The 20612-nt window shown below is 40.7% G+C and overlaps 1 protein-coding gene across 3 annotated transcripts in view; it reads left to right on the top strand.

Moving 5' to 3' along the window:
• The window catches only part of TAFA5 (TAFA chemokine like family member 5), a 559022-nt gene that overhangs the window by 265528 nt on the left and 272882 nt on the right, over positions 1-20612 (top strand). The window contains exon 1 of one of the 3 annotated variants that reach the window (XM_074272068.1): positions 2573-5154. The exons of the other annotated variants lie outside the window; for them this stretch is intronic. Within the exon in view, the coding sequence (XP_074128169.1) occupies positions 4998-5154 (157 nt within the window). The 5' untranslated portion in view covers positions 2573-4997. Of the gene's footprint in view, positions 1-2572; positions 5155-20612 lie in introns of those variants that run through there. 3 annotated transcript variants of the gene reach the window in all.

Here is a 20612-nt window from a genome sequence, read left to right as displayed (position 1 = left end):
CCCAGAGTTAGGAACTTCTGGTAGATTGCTGCAGGTTCTCTCAGAGGTTGCCCAGAGAAGGTGTTCTTTTCACGCATTCTGTCTTGGCCACTGTAGTGATGATTCCAGGTGTCTGGTGAATGAATTCCTGCTCCCTCTGTGTTCTGTCTGAGCCTGACAAAGTGAAATGATGGCATTGCCTCCCAGAATGCTTGTAGGTGCCCTTGGCTGCCGCTGGCCCATCCTGGTTGACATTGTGAGCTCCTTGCAAGGAAGACTTTACGAGCACATCTGGGAGAGAGGAGGTGAAGGAGACGAAGATGGATTAGCCAAGAGATGAGAAGTTGGAGAGTTGGTATTGGTACAGACCTTCCTCATCCCAACAGAGTGAGAATAGGATTCTGCCTGCCATGCTGAGTCGCAAGAGCAACTGTCTTCCAACCAGGAGTATTTATGGCCAGTCCCGATCCTACATTTACACTCATCGAGCTCACTACAGGCTCCTCATCTGTAAAATGAAGGGACTGGTCTTGCTGCCTCTGCCTTTAAAAGGGTCACTTTTTTTTATAAGGGTTAAACTAGGCAACATGAGCCACCGGTTCGAAAAAGAGAATGGAAAACTGGTTAATAGTCTCCAAATAAACAGCCTGGTGTGTAGAAACTGAGATTTAAAGACCACCCTCAGTCTGACACTTGGTAGCTGGGTGCTCCTGGGCAAATTGCTTTCCCTCTCTAAGGCATAGTTTCTTCATATGTAAAATGAGCATAATCACCTCTGTCTCATGGTGGTGATGAGGAAAGCACTTTGGAGAGCCGGACAGACTATAGAAATGGGAGCTAGAAATAAGTAAACATCATCTCCAAGATTTGGACTCAATGAGATGGTAAGTGAAGGAGGAAGACCCTGTCTGTGGTCCTGAAACTGAGGCGTCTCAGTGAGGAGTTCAAGAATGGATATGTCTGTCACTGAAATATGCTACTGACCTTTATGTTCTTTGCTATTGTCAAAATCAGATGTTTTACAAGAGGGTCAGGGGATCAGCGTTCTCAGAACCAGGGCTGATGCCAGAGGATTGACCTATCAGGTTGAACTTCAAGGAAACTGAGACTATTATATTGAGAGTTGGGAAGAGGGGGATTGTCCAACTCTTTGACCCATGTCTGAATCTTTCCTATGACCTTCCTGAACAAAAGTCATGCAAACTTAACTGGAAGTCCTCAGCAGATGGAGAGCTCACTACTTGCAGAGTCAGCCAGCACGTTTTGATTGCTGGGGCTTAAGTCTTGTGATTTGAGGGAAGGTCAATTTATCTCTAGTTTTCAGGTGGCAGAGGCTGCTATTTCCCCTAACGTCTTGTCTCTTTTATTCCTGGACTTGCTCAGCCATCATCACACCTGGCTTATCCCTGCATGGGAAGTTGTTCAGTGGGGTTAAGGAGTCCTAGAAAATGGCTCATCCTCTTCAAATCAGCCGTCTATCTGGCCAGAGGATTATTGAGCTTGTGAATGCCTTCCTTTTGGAGAGTTTTCCATCAGTGATTTCTATTTGCAACTGATGATCAGGGCTTGTATCTGACTGTTCCATGAAAGATTTCAGGGAAAACTTTGGTATCTCCTCTGTGCTCAAGGCAATACGATGAACATAGTAGGTGCTTTGTGACTCCTTATTAAAGGATTATAGATAGTGAAACAGAGAAACATCAGGTGGCTACACTTGGAACAAGAATTTCGTGATTTAAGACTTGTTATGATAATTAACTTCTAGTATGACCTGGACAAGTCCTTTGTGCCCTCTGACTTTCTCCCTTGCTTTAAAAAAATGAGGGATTAAAGCACATGCCTTTTGAGATCCCTCAGGACCTGAGGTAGTACGAATGTATAAATTGGAATTTGCTTTCTATTGGATGTAAACTGAACTTTGAAAAGAAACTCGTCCTTTTGGGATTCCATTTATTTGGTATCATTAAAAAAAAAGTCATGTGTGGAAAGTGGAAATCTGGCAAAGAGTTTCTGTTGACCTTGTCCAGTAAGACCTGTTGGGTTCTTAAGTGGTAGGACTATTCGAGCCCTTCATCTGTGCTGTAGAAAGCACTGTTGAGCATACTCTATGTCCTTGACTTGTACGTTTATCAGTTCTAGTGCTTATGTCCCTAATCACTCAGCTTTTTCCCTAGCAGGGGCATGGTTAGGCTTATTTTTTACCTAGTATTAGTCTGGGTACACAGTTACTGGGAATAAATGTGGGTTGAATTATTGACTGGTCAACTCAACATGAGGACTTCTTTTCTTTTTCTTTTCTTTTCTTTTCTTTTCTTTTCTTTTCTTTCTTTTCTTTTCTTTTCTTTTCTTTTCTTTTCTTTTCTTTTCTTTTCTTTTCTTTTCTTTTCTTTTCTTTTCTTTTCTTTTCTTTTCTTTTCTTTTCTTTTCTTTTCTTTTCTTTTCTTTTCTTTTCTTTTCTTTTCTTTTCTTTTCTTTTCTTTTCTTTTCTTTTCTTTTCCTCTCCTCTCCTCTCCTCTCCTCTCCTCTCCTCTCCTCTCCTCTCCTCTCCTCTCCTCTCCTCTCCTCTTCTTTTCTTTTCTCTTCTTTTCTTTTCCTAATTTTATAATTATAACATTTTTTGACAGTACATATGCATTTATCAACATTATCCCTTGTACTCCCTTCTATTCTGAATTTTCCCCTCCTTCCCTCCACCCCCTCCCCTAGATGGCAGGCATTCCCATACATATTAAATATGTTATAGTATAACCTAGATACAATATATACGTGCAGAACCGAATTTTGTTGTTGTTGTTGTTGTTGCAAAGGAAGAATTGGATTCGGAAGGTAAAAATAATCTGGATAGAAAAACAAAAAAATGCTAACAGTTTACACTCATTTCCCAGTGTTCCTTCTCTGGATGTAGCTGATTCTGTCCATCATTGATCAATTGGAATTGGATTAGCTCTTCTCTATGTTGAAGATATCCACTTCCATCAGAATACATCCTTGAGGGTTTATTTTCACTTAAAGTCTAAAGGAGAATGTTTTGGGATAGGAGAGGTTTGGGACTGAAATGAAGTAGTGGCTGTGGAAACCCTTATATCTAGGTCGTGACGTGGTTCTGTGTCCTGTGCCTAGGTGCTCTGGCCTTCTGGAGGGGATTAAGAAAGGTTCATCTGGTATTGGCAGGAGGCAGTGGATTCTGACTTTATGGTACAAAGGCCGGAGTGTACAGCACTTTGGTGTTTCCTATCTCTAAAACCTCAGGCAGCAGGTGACCCAGTGTAATATAAAACAACTAAGCAATCAATCAACAAATGTATGGGTACCTACTATGTGCCAGGTACTGAGCTAGGCACTGGATATGCAAATATGAAGAATGAAATAAGGCCGCCTTCCAAGGAGCCAACATTCTCAAACTGGGCAGACCCAAAACCCAATGGAAATCACAGAGATGGCACAATCCCTAGAGATGCTACAGTTCTCTTAGTAAATGCAGAGATCTTACTTCTTTTCTTTGTCATGGAGTCACTTCCATAGGTGAACAGGGAGGGATGATTGGGGACAGCAGCTGACAAACTTTTATCTGATCTCTGTGTCTTTGAGGAAAATGCTTGTCAGTGCTAAGAAGAAGGGACACAGGCCTGACTTTCTGTATCCTCCTTCCCATTTGTCATCTTCCTGACTTTGAGAAAGCTAACTAAACTCTTTGACTAATTGGTATCATCTGGAAAATGGAGTTGAGCAGTATTACTGGGGAGTTTTGAGGGCCCTCCCCACTCCGGGACCTCTAGTTCTTACATCATGCTTCCCTAGTGAAGATGCCAATTACTTGTGAAATGTTAGGGAGTATAGTAGAGCATAATCATTTACTCACAGTACATTTTTTAAAGGTCAGATACCTAAACAAAGCCGCTTTATTCTTCCCAATTAAATCATGGAACTCACTTAAAAAATCATTTAGAATTCGAGTTTAAGCAAGGAGATACTTTAAACATCAACTAGGTCAGTGGAGTCAAACTCAAATAGAATGAACTCTGGGGTCACATATTGATTTAGAAAACCAAAAATTAAAATTATCTTTATTGTATTTTTTAAATGTATTTTGGTAAAGAGTTCCCAATTAACATTTCAGTCTGATTCTGGCTAGCAATTGGTGAGCAGATTCATAAGATGTATGTGAATGACTTCTCTGATCTGGTTTAACCCCCTCCTTTCCCAGAAGCTCAGAGAATTGATGTGATCTGTCTGAAGCCACACAGCTCACGTGGCAGAGAAGACCACATGTGGTGACTTATTGTCCCCTAAGCTGTGTTCTTTCCTGTTTCTTTAAACATTAATGAAAGTTTAATTTTGCTAGGCAGAATTATCTTGTTTGCCTGGATGAAATGTCTATGAATAAATGACCTAAAAAAGGAAAGAGAGTAAACATTTTAAAAAGAAAAGTCACGTAGACTTCTCTACAAACCTGGGAGTTTGCATGAATATATGGCTATGGTTGTGTAATAATGATTTTTTTTTTCCTCTAATGACTTTTTTTTTCCCTTTTGTAATTTAAGGTAATACAAAGTGACTTGATTTCCTATGAGGCAGGTATTTAGAGAGACGGGAGGGCAATCCGTTAATTTATGAAGTGTACCTTAAGCACAGGTGATGAAAGCATTGCCAGCCACACATCAGCAGACAAGCAAAAACCTGAATATGAGAGGGTATGTGAGTAATCCACAGTCACATAACTTGTCATCTCCCACTGAGCCAGATTACTGACCTTTTAGCTTCATTAAGGACCAGATTATAACCATGTAATGGATGGTTGGAAATGATTTGGCTGAAGACATAGATGGCAGGTTTATCCAATTAACAAAAGACACAGCTGAGAGGGATGGCTGATATCCTGTCTGGTGGAGTCAGAATATAAAAAGAGCTTGACAGACTATGACTTGGAGCAGTCTCTAACAAGAGAATTTTATTAAGGATGAATAACATTTGGTACTTGGGTCCAGTAAATCACCTTAGCTTTACAAGTCCTAGGAGACATGGCAAGATACACAGTAGAGAACAATCTGGGGTTATTAGTGGACCATCAGCTCCAACTGAATTCACAGGGTGATGGGGCCACCAAACAAAGCACGCTTAAAGTTTCAAGGAGAGAAAGATCCAGAGCTAGGAGCAATGAGGAGGACTTGCACTATGGTGAGTCTGGCTGTGGCAGAAGTGGCTTATCCTTTCTCCACTTGACCTAAGAGAAGATGGAATGACTACTTTCAGTGACTCTGTGAGGAGATTCTTAGTCAAGTATGGTTTTGACTAGATAGCCTCTGAAATCCCTTCTAGGCTCAATGTATATCACATAGTAGGTCCAGAATAAATGCTTTTTGATGGTTTAAGTCCAGCTCTGAGCGTCTGTGATGTCACCATCAATAAAATCCTTAATTAGGCTGAAGGATTGATAAACTCCCAGCAGGGCCTTGTTCTCTCTATGTGAGGTATAATAATTTATTAGCTTAAGACTTCCTTAAATATCCTCTTCTCTTCCTAAATCTCCACCTAACACTGGCTATGAGGGATCTTGGGACACTCAGAATCCTCTGAGAAAAGAAAAACGGGTGGGAATGCAAACATACCATTGGCTTGTGGTGATGACTCAATTCCTAGCAAGAAGGATGGAAATGGGCCCTAATGAACAAATTTGCTAATTGTGATGCCCTGAAGGGTATAATCACTTCCGTTCAGACTTTAGCCTGGCTGTACTTTGCATATAAACATCCAGCAATAAAGGAAATAAGAAATGAGCTCTATATTTGGGGAAGGAAGGATAGAGAGGGGAATCTAACTAGGGATTTAGACAAGAAAGGGAGAAGGGATTTTGAAGTTCAACTCATAGCCTGGGAGAGTACAGATTAAAAGTCAGAATCTTCTCTAACTCTTCAATTTAAGGCTCTGTTCAACTTTGTTCTTCAGACAAATCCCTCCAGCTTTTGAAAGGCAGCCATACGGGTACGCTCCAACCTTCAGTAAATTTTCTCCCTAGTAGGAATGGGTATGGGGCAGAGGGAAATCCTATGAGTTTTCTTGAAAGATGGTGAGCTCTCCCTCCTTTGAGATCTTAAGGTAGAGGCTGGGCAAGCATCAGTCAGGTATATTAGAGTTAGGATACCTTTGATTTATGGGTTGAACTACATGGATGTTGATTTCTCTTCTACTGCTCTAATTGTAGGGTGCTGTGTCCTGAGGCAAATTTGAATTTAGATAGCAGCCAGTAAGATGGTTACTGGACAAGGTGTGACTGTGATGATTTGTAAGACCCCAGGTTAAGCACCTGGGCTTGTACTTCTAAGCCCCCTCCCAACTCTGACATTCTATGTTCCAAGACCCTTCCTAATTTTGATATTCCATGTTCCAAAGCCATGTTCCAGATCTGACATTCCATGTTCTCAGGGCACATCCAAATCTAACATCCTATGTTCTAAGATCCCTCCCAATTCTGACATTCTATGTTCCAAAACCCTTCCCAATTCTGACATTCCATGTTCCAGAGCCGTGTTCCAGATCTGACATTCCATGTTCTCAGGACACATCCAAATCTAACATCTTATGTTCCAAGACCCTTCCCAATTCTGACATTCCATGTTCCAAAGCCATGGTCCAGATCTGGCATTCCATGTCCCAGGCCACTTCCAAATCTAACATCCTGTGTTCTAAGACCCCTCCCAACTCTGACATTCCATGTTCAAAGGTTCCTCCCAACTCTGACATTCCATGCTCCAAGGTCCCTCCCAGTGCTGACATTTTTTCTTGGTTGACAATTGGTTGGTCGCTATCACTCTGTATCATTTAACAGCCATAAAAATAACTTGCCTGTTTCTAGGCTAAACCTCTGCAGAGAAATGTCCTGGTCATCATCATAATTGCTTACACACAGCAGTTTTGCACATGGCCCCATGGAGGATTTATCAAAGCATTTGGTGTAGGATGATTAGTGAAGTAGCTATTTCTACTTAATTTATTAGATAAGCAACAAATTAAAAGCGGCAATGGAGTCTGCAGTGGGAGACCTCTCTCCCACCCCAATTTCCTGATGAAATGACTAAATTAGGGCCTTTTTGTAGCCCACTGGATTATTTCCCATTTCCTCAGATCTTCCTCCATTTCCCTCAACCAAATATAGGGAATAAGGTTTGGTAGTTGGTGATACCTATGAATTCCTACTCAGAATAATGTTTTAAGTATATAAAATATATATGAATGCAAAGCAAGCCAGTTATATTGAAATGCTGCTATTCAAATATATTTTTAAAAAAAGTTTGTGGATCCCAAGTCAAGAATCCCTGAGCTAAATGAGTCTTAATTTGTTGCCTCTACAACAGTTCTCTTCTCCACTCCCCTCTTCCCCATTCAAGCACTAGAAAGCAGTTTTTTTTTTTTTTTAATATTTTATAATGGTGTGTGTATGTGGGGGGAGGTTCCAGGTGCAGAAGCCAGAACCAGCCTTTTTGGACTACTAATGTCAAGAGTTGGAGAGTTTGGGTAAATTTTTCTGCGGCACCAGGTTTTGCTTCAGGGAAGGAATTTGTTTCCCTCCCCCCTGGGAGGGGTTTTCAAGAAGCAAATCTTGTAAAACATGTAAGCCCATTAATGCACAATAGCCTGGGAAATAAATATATATATTTTTTTCTGTTTTATTCTTTTTCATTGGGTCAGCTGGCCAGTTTCTTTCTGAGATCAGGGAAAGGATCTATTTTGTGCTCTCACCATAATAAGTCTTACGTCACTGGCTGAAGGTGATATAGAATAGTGATGTATGTTTGCCATAGGCCACATCCATCCCCTTAGGTTGGCATCCCAAATCTATAGAAAGTTCTTTTTATATACCCTCAGCATAAGGAGTAGAGGGGAAATGACCCTTCTCATTTCTGCAGCTGCCTTTGCTTGTAGACTTCATAGGGAAGGAGATCTTAATTTCAGCTCTTTGTCTTCTTTATATTTTCGTCACTTGATTTCAAAATTTTTGCTTAACCACTTTTTTTTTAATTTGATGCATCTTACTTTATGCATTTAATAAGATAATTCTGAGATGTCCCTGGGCTTTGCAATCTGATTGTCCAAGGAGTCGATTACACACACACACACACACACACACACACACCCCCACACATCCTCACTGTTTATGGTTCAGCCCCAAATCTGTCTAGTTCAGAAATCCCACATAGACACTTCTTCTCTCCCGGGAAAACTCAATTTCTTCTTTTTTCTGAATTCTTAGATGTGTTGAACTAAGACTTATAACAATAATACTTGTATTCTTACTCTTTTTGTATATTCCTTTTCATCTCTTCCTTAATCGAAGCTTCCTGAGGCCAGTCCCTATGCTTGTCTGCTTTTGTCTCTACCCTGCTCCCCACTCCCACCTGAATTCCTTGTAGCCTGTGTTCTATAAGGAAATATTCAATGATTGAGAGGAAGATTAAGGATATAACTTAGGGAGACTTCAAGAGGAAGGAGAAAGAAGAAAGGAAAAAAAGAAGAAGGGAGGGAGAGGAGGAGGAAAGGAAAGAAGAAGAAAAGGAGAGGGAAGGAAAGAAAAAAAGAAGGAATGAGAAAGGGAACAAAGAAGAGAAGGAAGGAGTAAAGGAATAAAGAGAGGAAGGATGGGAAAAAAAGAAGGGAAAGAGAGAAAAGGAAGGAAGAAAGAAGGAAAGAAAGAAAGAAGGAAAAAAGGAAAGAAGGGAGGGAAGGAGAAAGGAAAAAAGGAGGGAACATTGTTGCTTCTTGTGCTGAACTCCCCAAGCTCTCTCCAGGTTTGTTCCGCAGTGGATGGAGTTACTCAGCATAAGCTGGTACTGTCTTATAGATCTCCTCCTTCCTTGTCTTTGGCAGACATTTCTCCATCCAAGTTCCTCGAGGAAGGGCAGCTAATTGCTTTGTGGCCTTGACTTCAGTCCCCAGCACTTGGGAGGTTTGGGGAAGTGCCTTCTCTCCTGGAGCTCTGTAATTGCTCAGGCACCATTCTCTCGATTCACTGAGCCCAGAATGCATTTTACTGTTTTTATTCTCATATGTTGTAAATGCATCCACATATTTGGAGTTCATTATATGGAAATTGTCTTATTTGGGGTCTGAGGCTTTTGATGTCCCTGGAATCTAGGAGACCGTTTTTAATCAGTTAGTTCTGCTCATGCCTTTGAAAAATGATGCTTTTTTATGGCTGAGGACAATTTCATTTTATCTCTCAAATAAGAGTTGCAAAATTCAGGCATGAACACCAGACATCCCTCATACTCCTCACCCTTTATCTCTATTTCACTTGGGGGAGAAGAGCTGATCCCAACAATTGTGCCTTATGTTTCTTTTGTTCTTACTATCCTTTATTCTGCTCAATCCGACAGTGTGATAGAATATGAGAAAGGATTGTTGAGTCCATTTTTAAAATGAGGAAAATAGGGGCAGCTAGGTGGCGCAGTGAGTAGAGCACCAGCCTTGAATTCAGGAGGACCTCGGTTCCAATCTGGTCTCAGACATTTAACACTTCCTAGCTGTGTGACCCTGGGCAAGTCACTTAACCCCAGCCTGGGGGGGGGGGAATGAGGAAAATAAAGTGGTGGTGGTGGGGAAGTGACTTGCCCAAGCTCACTCATCTATTAAGGGAATGAGTCTGGACTTGTACACATGTCAACCCCTCTTGTGCTTTCTATACTACTTCTAATGGGAGACATAGATAATTAAAGAAATAGATAATTAAATGGGAAAATCATTTATTAAACTCTTAATATGTCCCAAGGCTCGCAAGACAATCCCTACTCTGAGACCCCGCATTCTCCTAGTCAGAGACAACACAGACAAGACTTTGGTATGGTTTAAATAGAAAGGCCTTGGGGTTCTAGGATTCAGCAGCAAAGCAGACATAGAATGGGATGTGAGTTCAAATCCCTTCGCACTTGTGTAACTGGATAAGCCACTTAAAATTTCTCTGGTCTCAGTGTCCTTAAATAAGAGATTTAGCTTCAGTCTCCTTTCCCTTTGGGTCTATGTCTCCTCAGGGCTCTGTTTTACTCATCTATAGAAAGGGATGCTTAGATTAGATGGCCTCTGAGGTCTTTTCCAGCTCCCTATTGAGGAGTCTAAGATCCCATGATTCTCTGCGTCATCGTTAACAAATGTGCTTTTAACCAGCGATGTTTGTTGTCCTCAAATATGAGGGATGATTTCTCCCAGCAATGAACATATCATGAAAAAAATAGATGTCTCTGTTTGCAGTGAGCAATTAGGAAGCAATGCTGGTAATTGCCAGTGTTGGGGAAATGATGATCCAAATTCTCCCTGCAAATAGCACTAGTCTGCAACAGAGGAGGAACGATGGTTTTTCTCCTTCCCTCATCATCGCTCAGCAAGGGATTGCACCTTGTCCAAGGCCAAGGGCAGCTTCCTGGCCCCACAGATTCACACCGTGGACTGGACATCTGTTGTGATTAAGGCTGAGGGGCAAACATGTTTGTGATCTGCCAGGCTGGAGATCTCTTTGAATGTTTGTTTTGTTTTTTGTTTTTTTTTTTGTTTTTTTCCTTACTGACTGTAGGCATCCTGTCCATTGTGCTCCACACCCTATACTTAGACCCTCATTATCCCTGACCTGTAGGATTATAATAGCCTCCTGACTCTTCCTATTTCCTTTCTGCCTCTGCTGTATCCCTCCCCCATCTGTGATCCTGTCATTTCATTCTCAAAAGCATAAGGTGGCTTCCTATTGGGCAGATAGGTGGTACAATAAATAGAGCTCTGGGTCTAAAATCAGGAAGAGCAAAGTTCAAACCCAGCCTCTAACCCTGACTAGAGCATTTACTGGGCAAGTCACATAACCATTTTTTTTTGCCTCAGTTTCTTTATCTATAAAACAAACTAGAAAAGGGAACAACAAAACATTGCAGAGTTATTGCCAAGAAAACTTCAAAAGGGATCTCAACAAGTCAGACGTGGCTGAAAAATTATAGCAAAATAAAAATGGAAATAATAATAGCACCAATTTTTCAGGGTTGTTGTTAGCTTCAAAATAGATAATATTTGTAAAAAGCTTAGTGCAATGCCTGGCACATAGTAGGTTCTTAGTAAAAAATTATTTCCTATTACTCAAAGAATCAAGTATATGCATTTGTGTCCCAGCTGTTCAAGATCTCCAGAATCCAGCACCAGGGTGCTCTCCAACCTTGCCTTGGGGGCTTTCCTCCTTTAGTCATTTGGCATTCCAGCTCTGTTACCTCCCATCTTTGCTCTTCTGGTCCTTGTTAGCCTTAGGTATGGAATAATGCCCCATGTTTCTCTCTATATTGACATTATTCATATTCTGTAAGGCTCAGCTTGGATGCCCCCTCTTCTTTAAAGTCTTTCCAACCCCTCTTCCTCCTCATCTTCCAGAAAATCACTGCACTTGCTCTATAACTGATGTTCTTGCTTTAAATTAAAGCTTTTTTTTTTCAAAGTATATACATGGATAATTTTTTGACATTCACCCCTACAAATCCCCATGTTTTAAATTTTTTTCCTGCCCTTTTCCCACCACTTTCCCCAGTCAGCAAGTGACCCAATATATGTTTGTTAAACATGCAGTTCCTCGATATATATTTCCACAAATATGCTGCTCCAGAAAAATCAGGTCAAAAAGAAAAAAAAAAGAGAGAGAGAAAGAAAACAAAATATAGACAAACAAAAAGAGTGAAAATACTGTGTTTTGGTCCACACTCAGTTCCTACTGTCCCTTCCCTGAATGCAGATGGCTTTTTTCATGACAAAACCATTGGATCTGGTCCTTGTTGATGAGAGCCATGTCCATCAGGATTGATCATCATATATCTTGATGTTGCCATGTATTATGATCTCCTGATTCTGCTGATTTCACTTAGTTCATACAAGTTCATACAAGTCTCTCCAAGCCTCTCTGAAATCATCCTGCTGATCATTTCTTATAGAACAATAATATTCCATAACATTCACATATCATAACTAATTCAGCCATTCCCCAACTGATGGGCATCCACTCAGTTTCCAATTTTTTTTCCACTACAAAAAGGACTGCCACAAACATTTTTGCACATGTGGGACCTTTTCCTTCCTTCATGATTTCTTTAGGTACAAGCCCAGTAGAGACACTGCTGGATCAAAGGGTATGCACATTTTTTGATAGCCCTTTGAGCATAGTTCAAATTGCTCTACAGAATGGTTGAATCTGTTCACAAATCCAGCAACAATTTCCCACATCCCTTCCAACATTTATCATCTTTTCCTGTCATTTTTGCCAATCTGAGAGGTATGTAGTGGTACCTCAGAGTTGTCTTAATTTGCATAAACCCCAAATTGGCCAATGGGAGACTCTGAGATGCTCTCTGTCTGTCTCTCTCTCTGTCTGTCTCGCTGTGTCTCTGTCTCTGTCTCTCTCTCTTTCTCCCTTCTGTCCTGTTTTTATCCTTCCCTTTCCTTCTCAATTCTTCCTTATCCTTTCCCCTTTCCCCTCTCCCTCTCCCATCTCATCAACTGTATAGGTAAGAAGAATAGTGAGCATCATTTGGTAATAAAATGGGTAAGGGACTGGATAAAGGTGACATAAGGCAGGAAGGAGCAAAAGGAAGAATTATAAGTCTTGGAGAGCATGGAACTAACTGTGAAGGAAAACATGTTTGGCAGAATTATCTGTCCCTTTGGCATAATCATTTGGGGGTGCTTTTGTTTTTCTAGAAGGCAAGATCATCCTAACTGCAGTTGTCCAGTCACCATCTGTCTAATTATGGTGGCATATGAATGTTGGCAGGGACATAGTGAGGGTTATCTGGCCCTTTGAATAATCTGATCCAAACTCAGAATCCCAGATCTGGAAGGGACCCATTTAGTCTGACCCTCTTGTTTCATGTTTTAAAAATGTTAGCCCAGAGAACAAGAGTAATTCACTCTTGTTTCAAAATTGGTGAAATAAGGAAGGCTTGGGGTCAAAATCTCTCTCTCTCTCTCTCTCTCTCTCTCTCTCTCTCTCTCTCTCTCTCTCTCTCTCTCTCTCTCTCTCTCTCTCGGCAATTGGGGTTAAGTGACTTGCCTAGGACCACATAGTCAGGAAGGTCAATGCCTCTTTCAGGTTTTTCTCTCTTGCCTACAATTCCCCCTCTCCAAAAATCTTTTGTCAATCCAAAGCTTAGCCATCCTACTAGGGATATTTCAAGGACACATCCTCTATATTCAGCTTCAATTTTTCTAGTTTGTGGCTTTAAAATCACAGAATCTCCAAGTTGGATGGATCTCAGAGGCCAGGTAGCCTCCCTCATGCCCATGTTGGCATTTCTACTATAACAATTACCACACAAGTTTACCCAGATTCCACTTGAAGGTCTCCTATTATGGGGATCTCTGGCTTCTAGCTGAGGCAGTCCATCTAATTTATAGTGAACTTATAATTAGTAGCAAAGTTTTTCTTATGTTGAAATCTAATCTTCCTTTCAGCAACATCCCAATCATATGCCAACTCTCTTCTGTGTTTTGGAACCAAGCAAGGAAAAAATACACTCCTTTTCCCCATAATAAACTTTTAGAAATTTCAGCGTAACTACCACATTCTTCTCTAAGTCTATCCTACAGTATGGCACACTTCCCCAGTTCCCAGAAGACATGATTTCCATTCTTCTCAATGTCCTGTTCAGAATATGTTCTTGTTGGTCAAGGTCCTACCTGAAACATACTCCAAGAAATGAGCCAGATATATTCTGACTAGTGTAAATTGGGCTTGTCCAGGAACTCTGTGACTCTAAGCACAAATACCCCCAGTTTTCTCTCCTTTTCTGAATTTCTATCAGTTTCCATCAGTCATTTGTCACGTGGCTAATGATAAAGTCAATCATCATGTGTTGAGTTTCAATAGAAAAGTCATGCAGTGTTATGTGTAGTCATCTGGAAAATGGGATATGAAAGCGTGTTGGCCTTCTGATGCAGAAGGATTTCTGTTTGACACAAGGAATGGGTGGCAGAACACCACAGGAGATTAGATGCCCAGGTCTAAGGGTGCTCTATGATGTTGCCCTTCTCTGATGGTCCAGAGTTTCCTGGGGAGTCAGTTCACTCTGACCTTGGTTGGGTATCTTTGGTCAATCATTTATAAATGGCTCTTTCTCTCTCCTGCCCAATGATAAAATGTCAACAAAACCCAGCCTATCAGGAAGGTTTATAATTTATGATTTGAATATCAGATGTGGCTGGAATCATTCCTACATGCTGTAGGTCTCAGTAACCAAATGGCTAAGATGAGGAAGTTGGCCAACGATTTTGGAAAACCTATTGCATGAAATGCACTTTGCTATCAGCGAGTTAGGGCAGACTACTGAGATAAGTAAAGCATAGTTTGTGGCCCTCCGGAAGCTCTTATGAGGGAAAGTTATGTTCTGAGACCCTTCAGAAAATGTTTGTTTGTTTGTTTTTTCTGATTCATACAGCTACACTTCTCTTAGGAGCAGATCACAATGACCACTGACCTTCTCATATTGTGTGGCTCTTCATAATATCTTTCTGTAAAGTTTCCAAAATCTCCAAATATGCAACACACATTATCTCTATCTGGCTTATTCATTTTATGAATTCTGGGGCATAATTTAGGCTTTTCTTGTTCTTGTCCCCCTCACCGTTTGCCTCTTTCTCTTCTTTCCCTCTTTCTCGTCCTCTTTCCCCCTCTGCCCTTCTCTCACTCTTTCCTTCTCTCCTTTTCTCCCTCTTCCCCTCTCTTGTCCTCCATCCCTTCACCCTCTTTTTCCTTTTTTTCCCCGGTTCTCCCCTCTGTTCTTCCCCTTTTTTCTTAGTCTTTTCCTCCCTATCTTTTGTCTTTCTCCTATCCTCTCTTTTTATCTCACTCCTTTTCTCCACTTCCCTTTCTCCCTTCCCTCTCTTTTTTCCTCCCTTCATTTTCACTTCCCTTTCCTCCCTGACTTTCCTCTCTGTCTCTACCCTTTTCTCTCACTCTTTTCCTTACTTCCTTCCCCTTTTCTTTCCTCCCTTCCCCTGTTTCCCTCCCTCTCTCCCTCCCCTCTATTTCATATTACTATTTGTTTCCTTCATAAAAGTACATAAAATCCTATTTTCTATTAACTGGAGAGTGACCCTCTTGAAGGCAGATACTGCTTCAATTTGTTTTTTTGTTTTCAATGCCAAGCACACATAGTAGGTGCTTAATAGATGCTTGCTGAGTGATTGACAGACAAGTGATGGGGAAATAACTTCTTCCTACACTTGGTTGAGAGTCCCTGTGGAAAGCTGGTCTGAGTTTCAATCCCACTTCTTTTATGTGCTGGTTCTGTGACCTTGGTCAAGTGACATACCTGCTGATTGTCCTGGGCAACCTTGTGAGATAATAAATTGTAGAGAAGGTGCAGGTAACATTGGTAGAGGGAGTTTGCTCCCTGAGAGTTCCCATTACTGATGCAATCACCCAGCCAGCCCCCATGGCAATGAACTAGGACAGGATCAGATGGAGATGTGGATCCAGTGCTGCATGAGACTGGAGAAGGGGAAGCATTATCTTCCCATGTAGAGCAGGAAATGCTTCATGGGAGATTTAAAAACATGGCATATTTTCCTTTATTTTATGGCAGGAGAAGTGCCTGAAGTATTGATCCATCTTTTCCCTTGTGCTTCACCTTAAATTAATTTGTGATTTTATATCTTTCCATAAATGTATGTTAGTCATCAGCTCATGACACGTCGTTGCATTAACCAGCTTATTAACTGTTGAGTAGGTGAGTGTAATGGAAGGTGCCATATTGGGGAGTGTGAGATGACCTGCTTAAATGAAATCACTGGCTCTCAGCAGCTTTTGCTAAAGACCACAGTGGAAATGGTAGTGGAATAAGCCTGGGAAAAGCAAACAGCCTGGCTGGAAGCCCATTTCATGGGATCAAGAAAATGAGAGGTGCCATAGAGTAAATTTTTCAGCCCTTTCCCAAAGCCCTTGTGTTTTGTCTCTCACCTGGTGGCTTCCTGTGTTCTGAAATCTTCAAGACTGGCACCATCCCTGGACATGCCATTGGACATGATCTTTAATCAGGAGTCTGGGACCCTGATCAGGTGGCAGACCTCAGGGGAGATTAATGCATACCTGGAGGGGTTTTTTGGTGAAAATTTGCTTAATTGTAGACTCTTGAGTTCAATTCTTTCATCCACAATTAGAATCCAGAAGTATTTCCCTAGACTAAGGGGACTCATCCTGGCATCCATGGATTTTAAAAAAAAATACTTTGTTGATTGTATTTCAATATAATTGCTTTCTTTTGAAATCCTATATGTTGTTTCTGAGAAGAGATTCCATAGATCAATTGCCCGATCAAAACAAGGTAAAGACCCCTCGGACGAGAGAGTTGAAGAGTTTCTCTCACCTAGAAATTTCCTGTCCCATTCCAATGCTCTCCTGGTACAGTGCAGGAGCTGCAGGGCTCTTGTGGGTTGGCCTGGCAACCAAACCACCAGCGCTCTGATGGTTTCCCTGGGGAAATGTTCTCCTGCTTCTACTCAGCCTCCACACAAACAAACTTTGGGACCGCAGCCTATGGCTGGGCTGGGACTGCTTGGTGATAGGGTCTATTTTAGAGAGCGTTGAGAGGAGCAGTGGTGTCGCAGGGGCGGTGGGAGGGATGCTGCTTTCCAAGATAAATAGCCACTGCTGAAGAGAGCCAGCCCTTGCCAGTACTTCCAGGAAATAGGAGAGACGTTGGAACTTTTGCCAAATGTTATATATTGTTGCTGATCTCACAAGGTTGAGTGAGTTAAATTAATTAGGAGAAATAATCAGACAGCGCTCTGTGCTTTGCAAACCAGAGCCCGTGAACACAAATCTGCTGTTTGTTTTTGTACCAGAGAAGGGAGGGAATGATGGGTTTTAAAGATGCATAGATAGGCTTATTGATAACCAAAAAATGCACAAAAATTATCATATGTTTCTTGTTATATTAATTAACAGTAATCATATCATCTTGCCCTTCCCCCCTTGTTTTATGGAATTTTCTAACACTGCAAGGCCCTTTAGAGATCATCCAAACCCAAATGCCTTATTTTATAAAGAAGAAAACTGAGTCACAGACTGGGGAGAGGAAACTATATCCAAGGTTACATAATGATGTAGTGCAAAACTGGAATTAGTCCGATGCTTTCCCCAGTGTCTGGGAAGTTAGTTGGTGCCACAGAGACAGGAAAACATGAATTTGAATTCTTCCTGAGACCTTCATTAGCTGTGGGATTCTGGGCAAGTCAATTTAGTTGTCTGTTTTAGTTTATTAAATGAGGATAATTATAGCCCTTATCTTCCAGGGTTCTTATGAAGCTTAAATGAAAGTTAATATATTATGTATTTTAAAAAAATTATTTTTCAAAACATATGCATGGACAATTCTTCAGCATTAGCCCTTGCAAACTCTGATTTCTCCTTTTACCCCTATGCCCTCCCCTAAATGGCAAGTAGTCTATTACATGATTAACATGGTAGAAATATACGTTAAGTTCAATATATGCATACATATTTATATAATTATCATGCCGCACAAGAAAAACAGAGAAGCAAAACAAAATGTAAGCAAACATAAACAAAGAGAGTGAAAATACTATGTTGTGAACTACACTTAGTTCTCACAGTTCTCTCTCTAGGTGCAGATGGTTCTTTCCATCACAAATTGATTAGAACTGGTTTGAATCATCTCAATGTTGAAGAGAGCCACGTCCATCAGAATCGATCCCTGTATAATTTTGCTGTGTATAATGATCTCCTGGTTCTGCTCATTTCACTTAGCATCAGTTCATGTAAGTCTCTCCAGGCAAGAGTTTGAACCTTTTTTTTTTTTTTATTTTTTTATTTTTTTTTTAAGGCTAGGATTAAGTGACTTGTCCAGGGTCACACAGCTAGGAAGTGTTAAGTGTCTGAGACCAGATTTGAACTTGGGTCCTCCTGAATTCAGGGCTGGTGCTCTATCCACTGCGCCCCCTAGCTGCCCCAAAAGTTTAAACTTTTAAGGAAGGTGTAAATTCTAGGTATTATTATTGTTTTATTTGAATGAAGAGAGTTCTTAGAAATGAGTGAATTAAATAAAAACAGAGAAAGTTATTCCAAGAACGAAAATTTAATTAATTTCCTTAGCTGAAGAAGAAGCTGCTTTGCACCTGAGCAACTTTGAGCAACATTCTGTATCCTGGCCGTTCCAAAGGGATTTGCTCAGATTTCTTGTATATTAGGCTATCTTACATAGGATTCCCTCTCTCTCCCCGCCCCAAAAGTGGGAGTGGATTGCTTGTCTCCCTAGGTTTGTTCTTAGCTGTGCTCAGGACACAGTATTCACTCTTTCTGGGTTAGATCTGGGCATTTGGATACAACAGAATATCCCAGTGACCGGAACCCCTCTCCAGAAGGATCACAAAGGGTTGGCCCAGAAGGCAGATTTGGAAAAAATCCATTTAATATCAATATTATATTATTTCCTTTTCAAAAGGCCACTTTACCACCATAGTCCAGAGTAAAAGCAGTCTGTCCTGAGAAGCCATTTGGGAAACTTGGATTGAAACTTCACTTAAAAAATTTAAAACCTCATTAAAAAAAAAAATTAAAAGCATCAAATGAAGACCTAGATGTGGCTGCTCTGAGTTTGGAGACACAAGTGCACCCCATCATTTTGGCTTGTTTCTAGGATGTCTAGAGACTCTAGAACACTTCTGTCTGAACAGGAAGCAACTAAAGGCCTTTGTGCTGGGGTTCACATGGAATTACTGACACTCCCACATGAAGAGAGACCATTTAGGAAGAAGCAATGTGAGATATTGGAAATAGAGCTGCAAGGGGAGTCGCAGGAGATGGATCCAATTTTGGTTCTATTTTTTCTTTTCTCTATGTCATTGGATAAATCATTTAATTTCTAGGGAAGATGCTGATTTGCTATTTGATGAATACTCAGCTTTCAGTTGAAAGTTCAGGCAGAATCATGGCCCTTATCTTTCAGTGTCAGTAATCCCTGTTCTCTGTGGATTCCTGAGGATGTTTCCAAATTCTTTTGGAGAAATACTGTCTACTCTAATTCAAAAGTTGACACCATTTCACTGAATTAAAGTTCTGTCCTTATGATATACAGAACTGAGTGCTGGATGCTAGAGGATATTCTGTCTGTATCATGTCCTCATAAAGTTTCTAGTATTGTAGCATGGTCTACCTTTTACACAGATAACTTTTTTTTTGGCAGGATTATTGTTATTTCTTATTTTATTTTTCAAAATTAATTTATTTATTTTATTACATTCTCCTAAAACATGAATCGTGTTGGGAGAGAAATATCAGAACAAAAGAGAAAAACTATGGGAGAGGAAAAAAAAAGATAAAAGAAGTGAATAAAGCATTCCCCACGGATATCTTATTACATGTCTCTACATCCTAAGGGTATGAGAAATTGGGAAACACTGCATAACTCTTCAATATGCGCTCATGTGAGAGGACGGATAGCTAGACATGCCCTCCTTCAGAAGGACCGCTAAGAGCCATGGATAGAATGACTGGGAGGAAGATGTGTTTCCATGTCAGGGGAAGAATCTCCTTAACACTGGGGACTATCCCTAAGTGGAGTGGGACACCTTTGGAGTGAGACTAGACTAGTGGAGTTAGGTTTGCTTATTTAGAGAGAAATTCGATAGCCTGGAGCTGGAAGACATTGTAGGCCTAGGGAACATCCTGTGTAAAAGAACTAACTAAGTTAAGTGAATTCAGGGACCAGGAAGAGAATTCATGCCAACCTATTTTTCTAAAAATACTGCAAATTCCTTTTTCTATTAATGAGTGCATCTGTTGCTGTAGATCGCATGGGGCTGTGGGAAAAGCTTTTGAGGTGTGTATGTCATCCTGCTACACTGGAGCACAAGGGATGGGAGCCTCAGGGCTTGTGGGCGTGAGGCAACATAGCTTTGGAAAGCCTCCTTTCAGCTGGGTTCAGAAAAAAAAGGGGGTGTTCTATAGAAAAGATAATGTCTGGAGTCAGTATCCTCCTTCCTGCCTGATAACTGCCTGCTTGAGAAAGCATTGCTTCTCAGGAAAAAAGAGATGCCAGAGTTTGAAGGGGCTTTAAAGGACATCCCTTCCTTCAGTAGCTTTCCTGAAGGGAAACTTCTGTTCTGGACATCTCCAGTAACAATGATCTCATGACTTTCTGTGGCAGCACGACAGAACTCTAAATGTTTATAACAGGAAACAATAAAGTTTCTAAGGGAGAGGAAGGGGGTCTTGCCTCTTTCCCCTCTTTTAGTCCTATAGTTGTGTCAGTTCCTCCACCCCAACATTTCTGGCCCTAGATACTTTTATTTTTTATTTTATTTTTCAAATTTATTTATTTATTTTAATACATTCTCCTAAAACATGAATTGTGTTGGGAGAAAAATATCTGAACAAAAGAGAAAAACTATGGGAGAGGAAAAAAAAGATAAAGAAGTAAACATAGCATGTGGCTTCTAGCTGAGTTCAGATCCCCCTAATCTGGGTTATTCTTCTCATTTCTTATTGGCTTCCTAATTTTAACCTCTCCCCTCTATATAACTCCTTCTATATTTAACTGCCAAACAACTTTCCAGAGAGACATATCTGACCATTAACCTCTTTTACTTGAAAATCTGCAATAGTTCCTTGA

This window comes from Sminthopsis crassicaudata, chromosome 5 (genome assembly GCF_048593235.1).
Source record: "Sminthopsis crassicaudata isolate SCR6 chromosome 5, ASM4859323v1, whole genome shotgun sequence".
Classification (NCBI taxonomy): Eukaryota; Metazoa; Chordata; class Mammalia; order Dasyuromorphia; family Dasyuridae; genus Sminthopsis; species Sminthopsis crassicaudata.
This window is presented reverse-complemented; position numbering and strand designations above follow the sequence as displayed.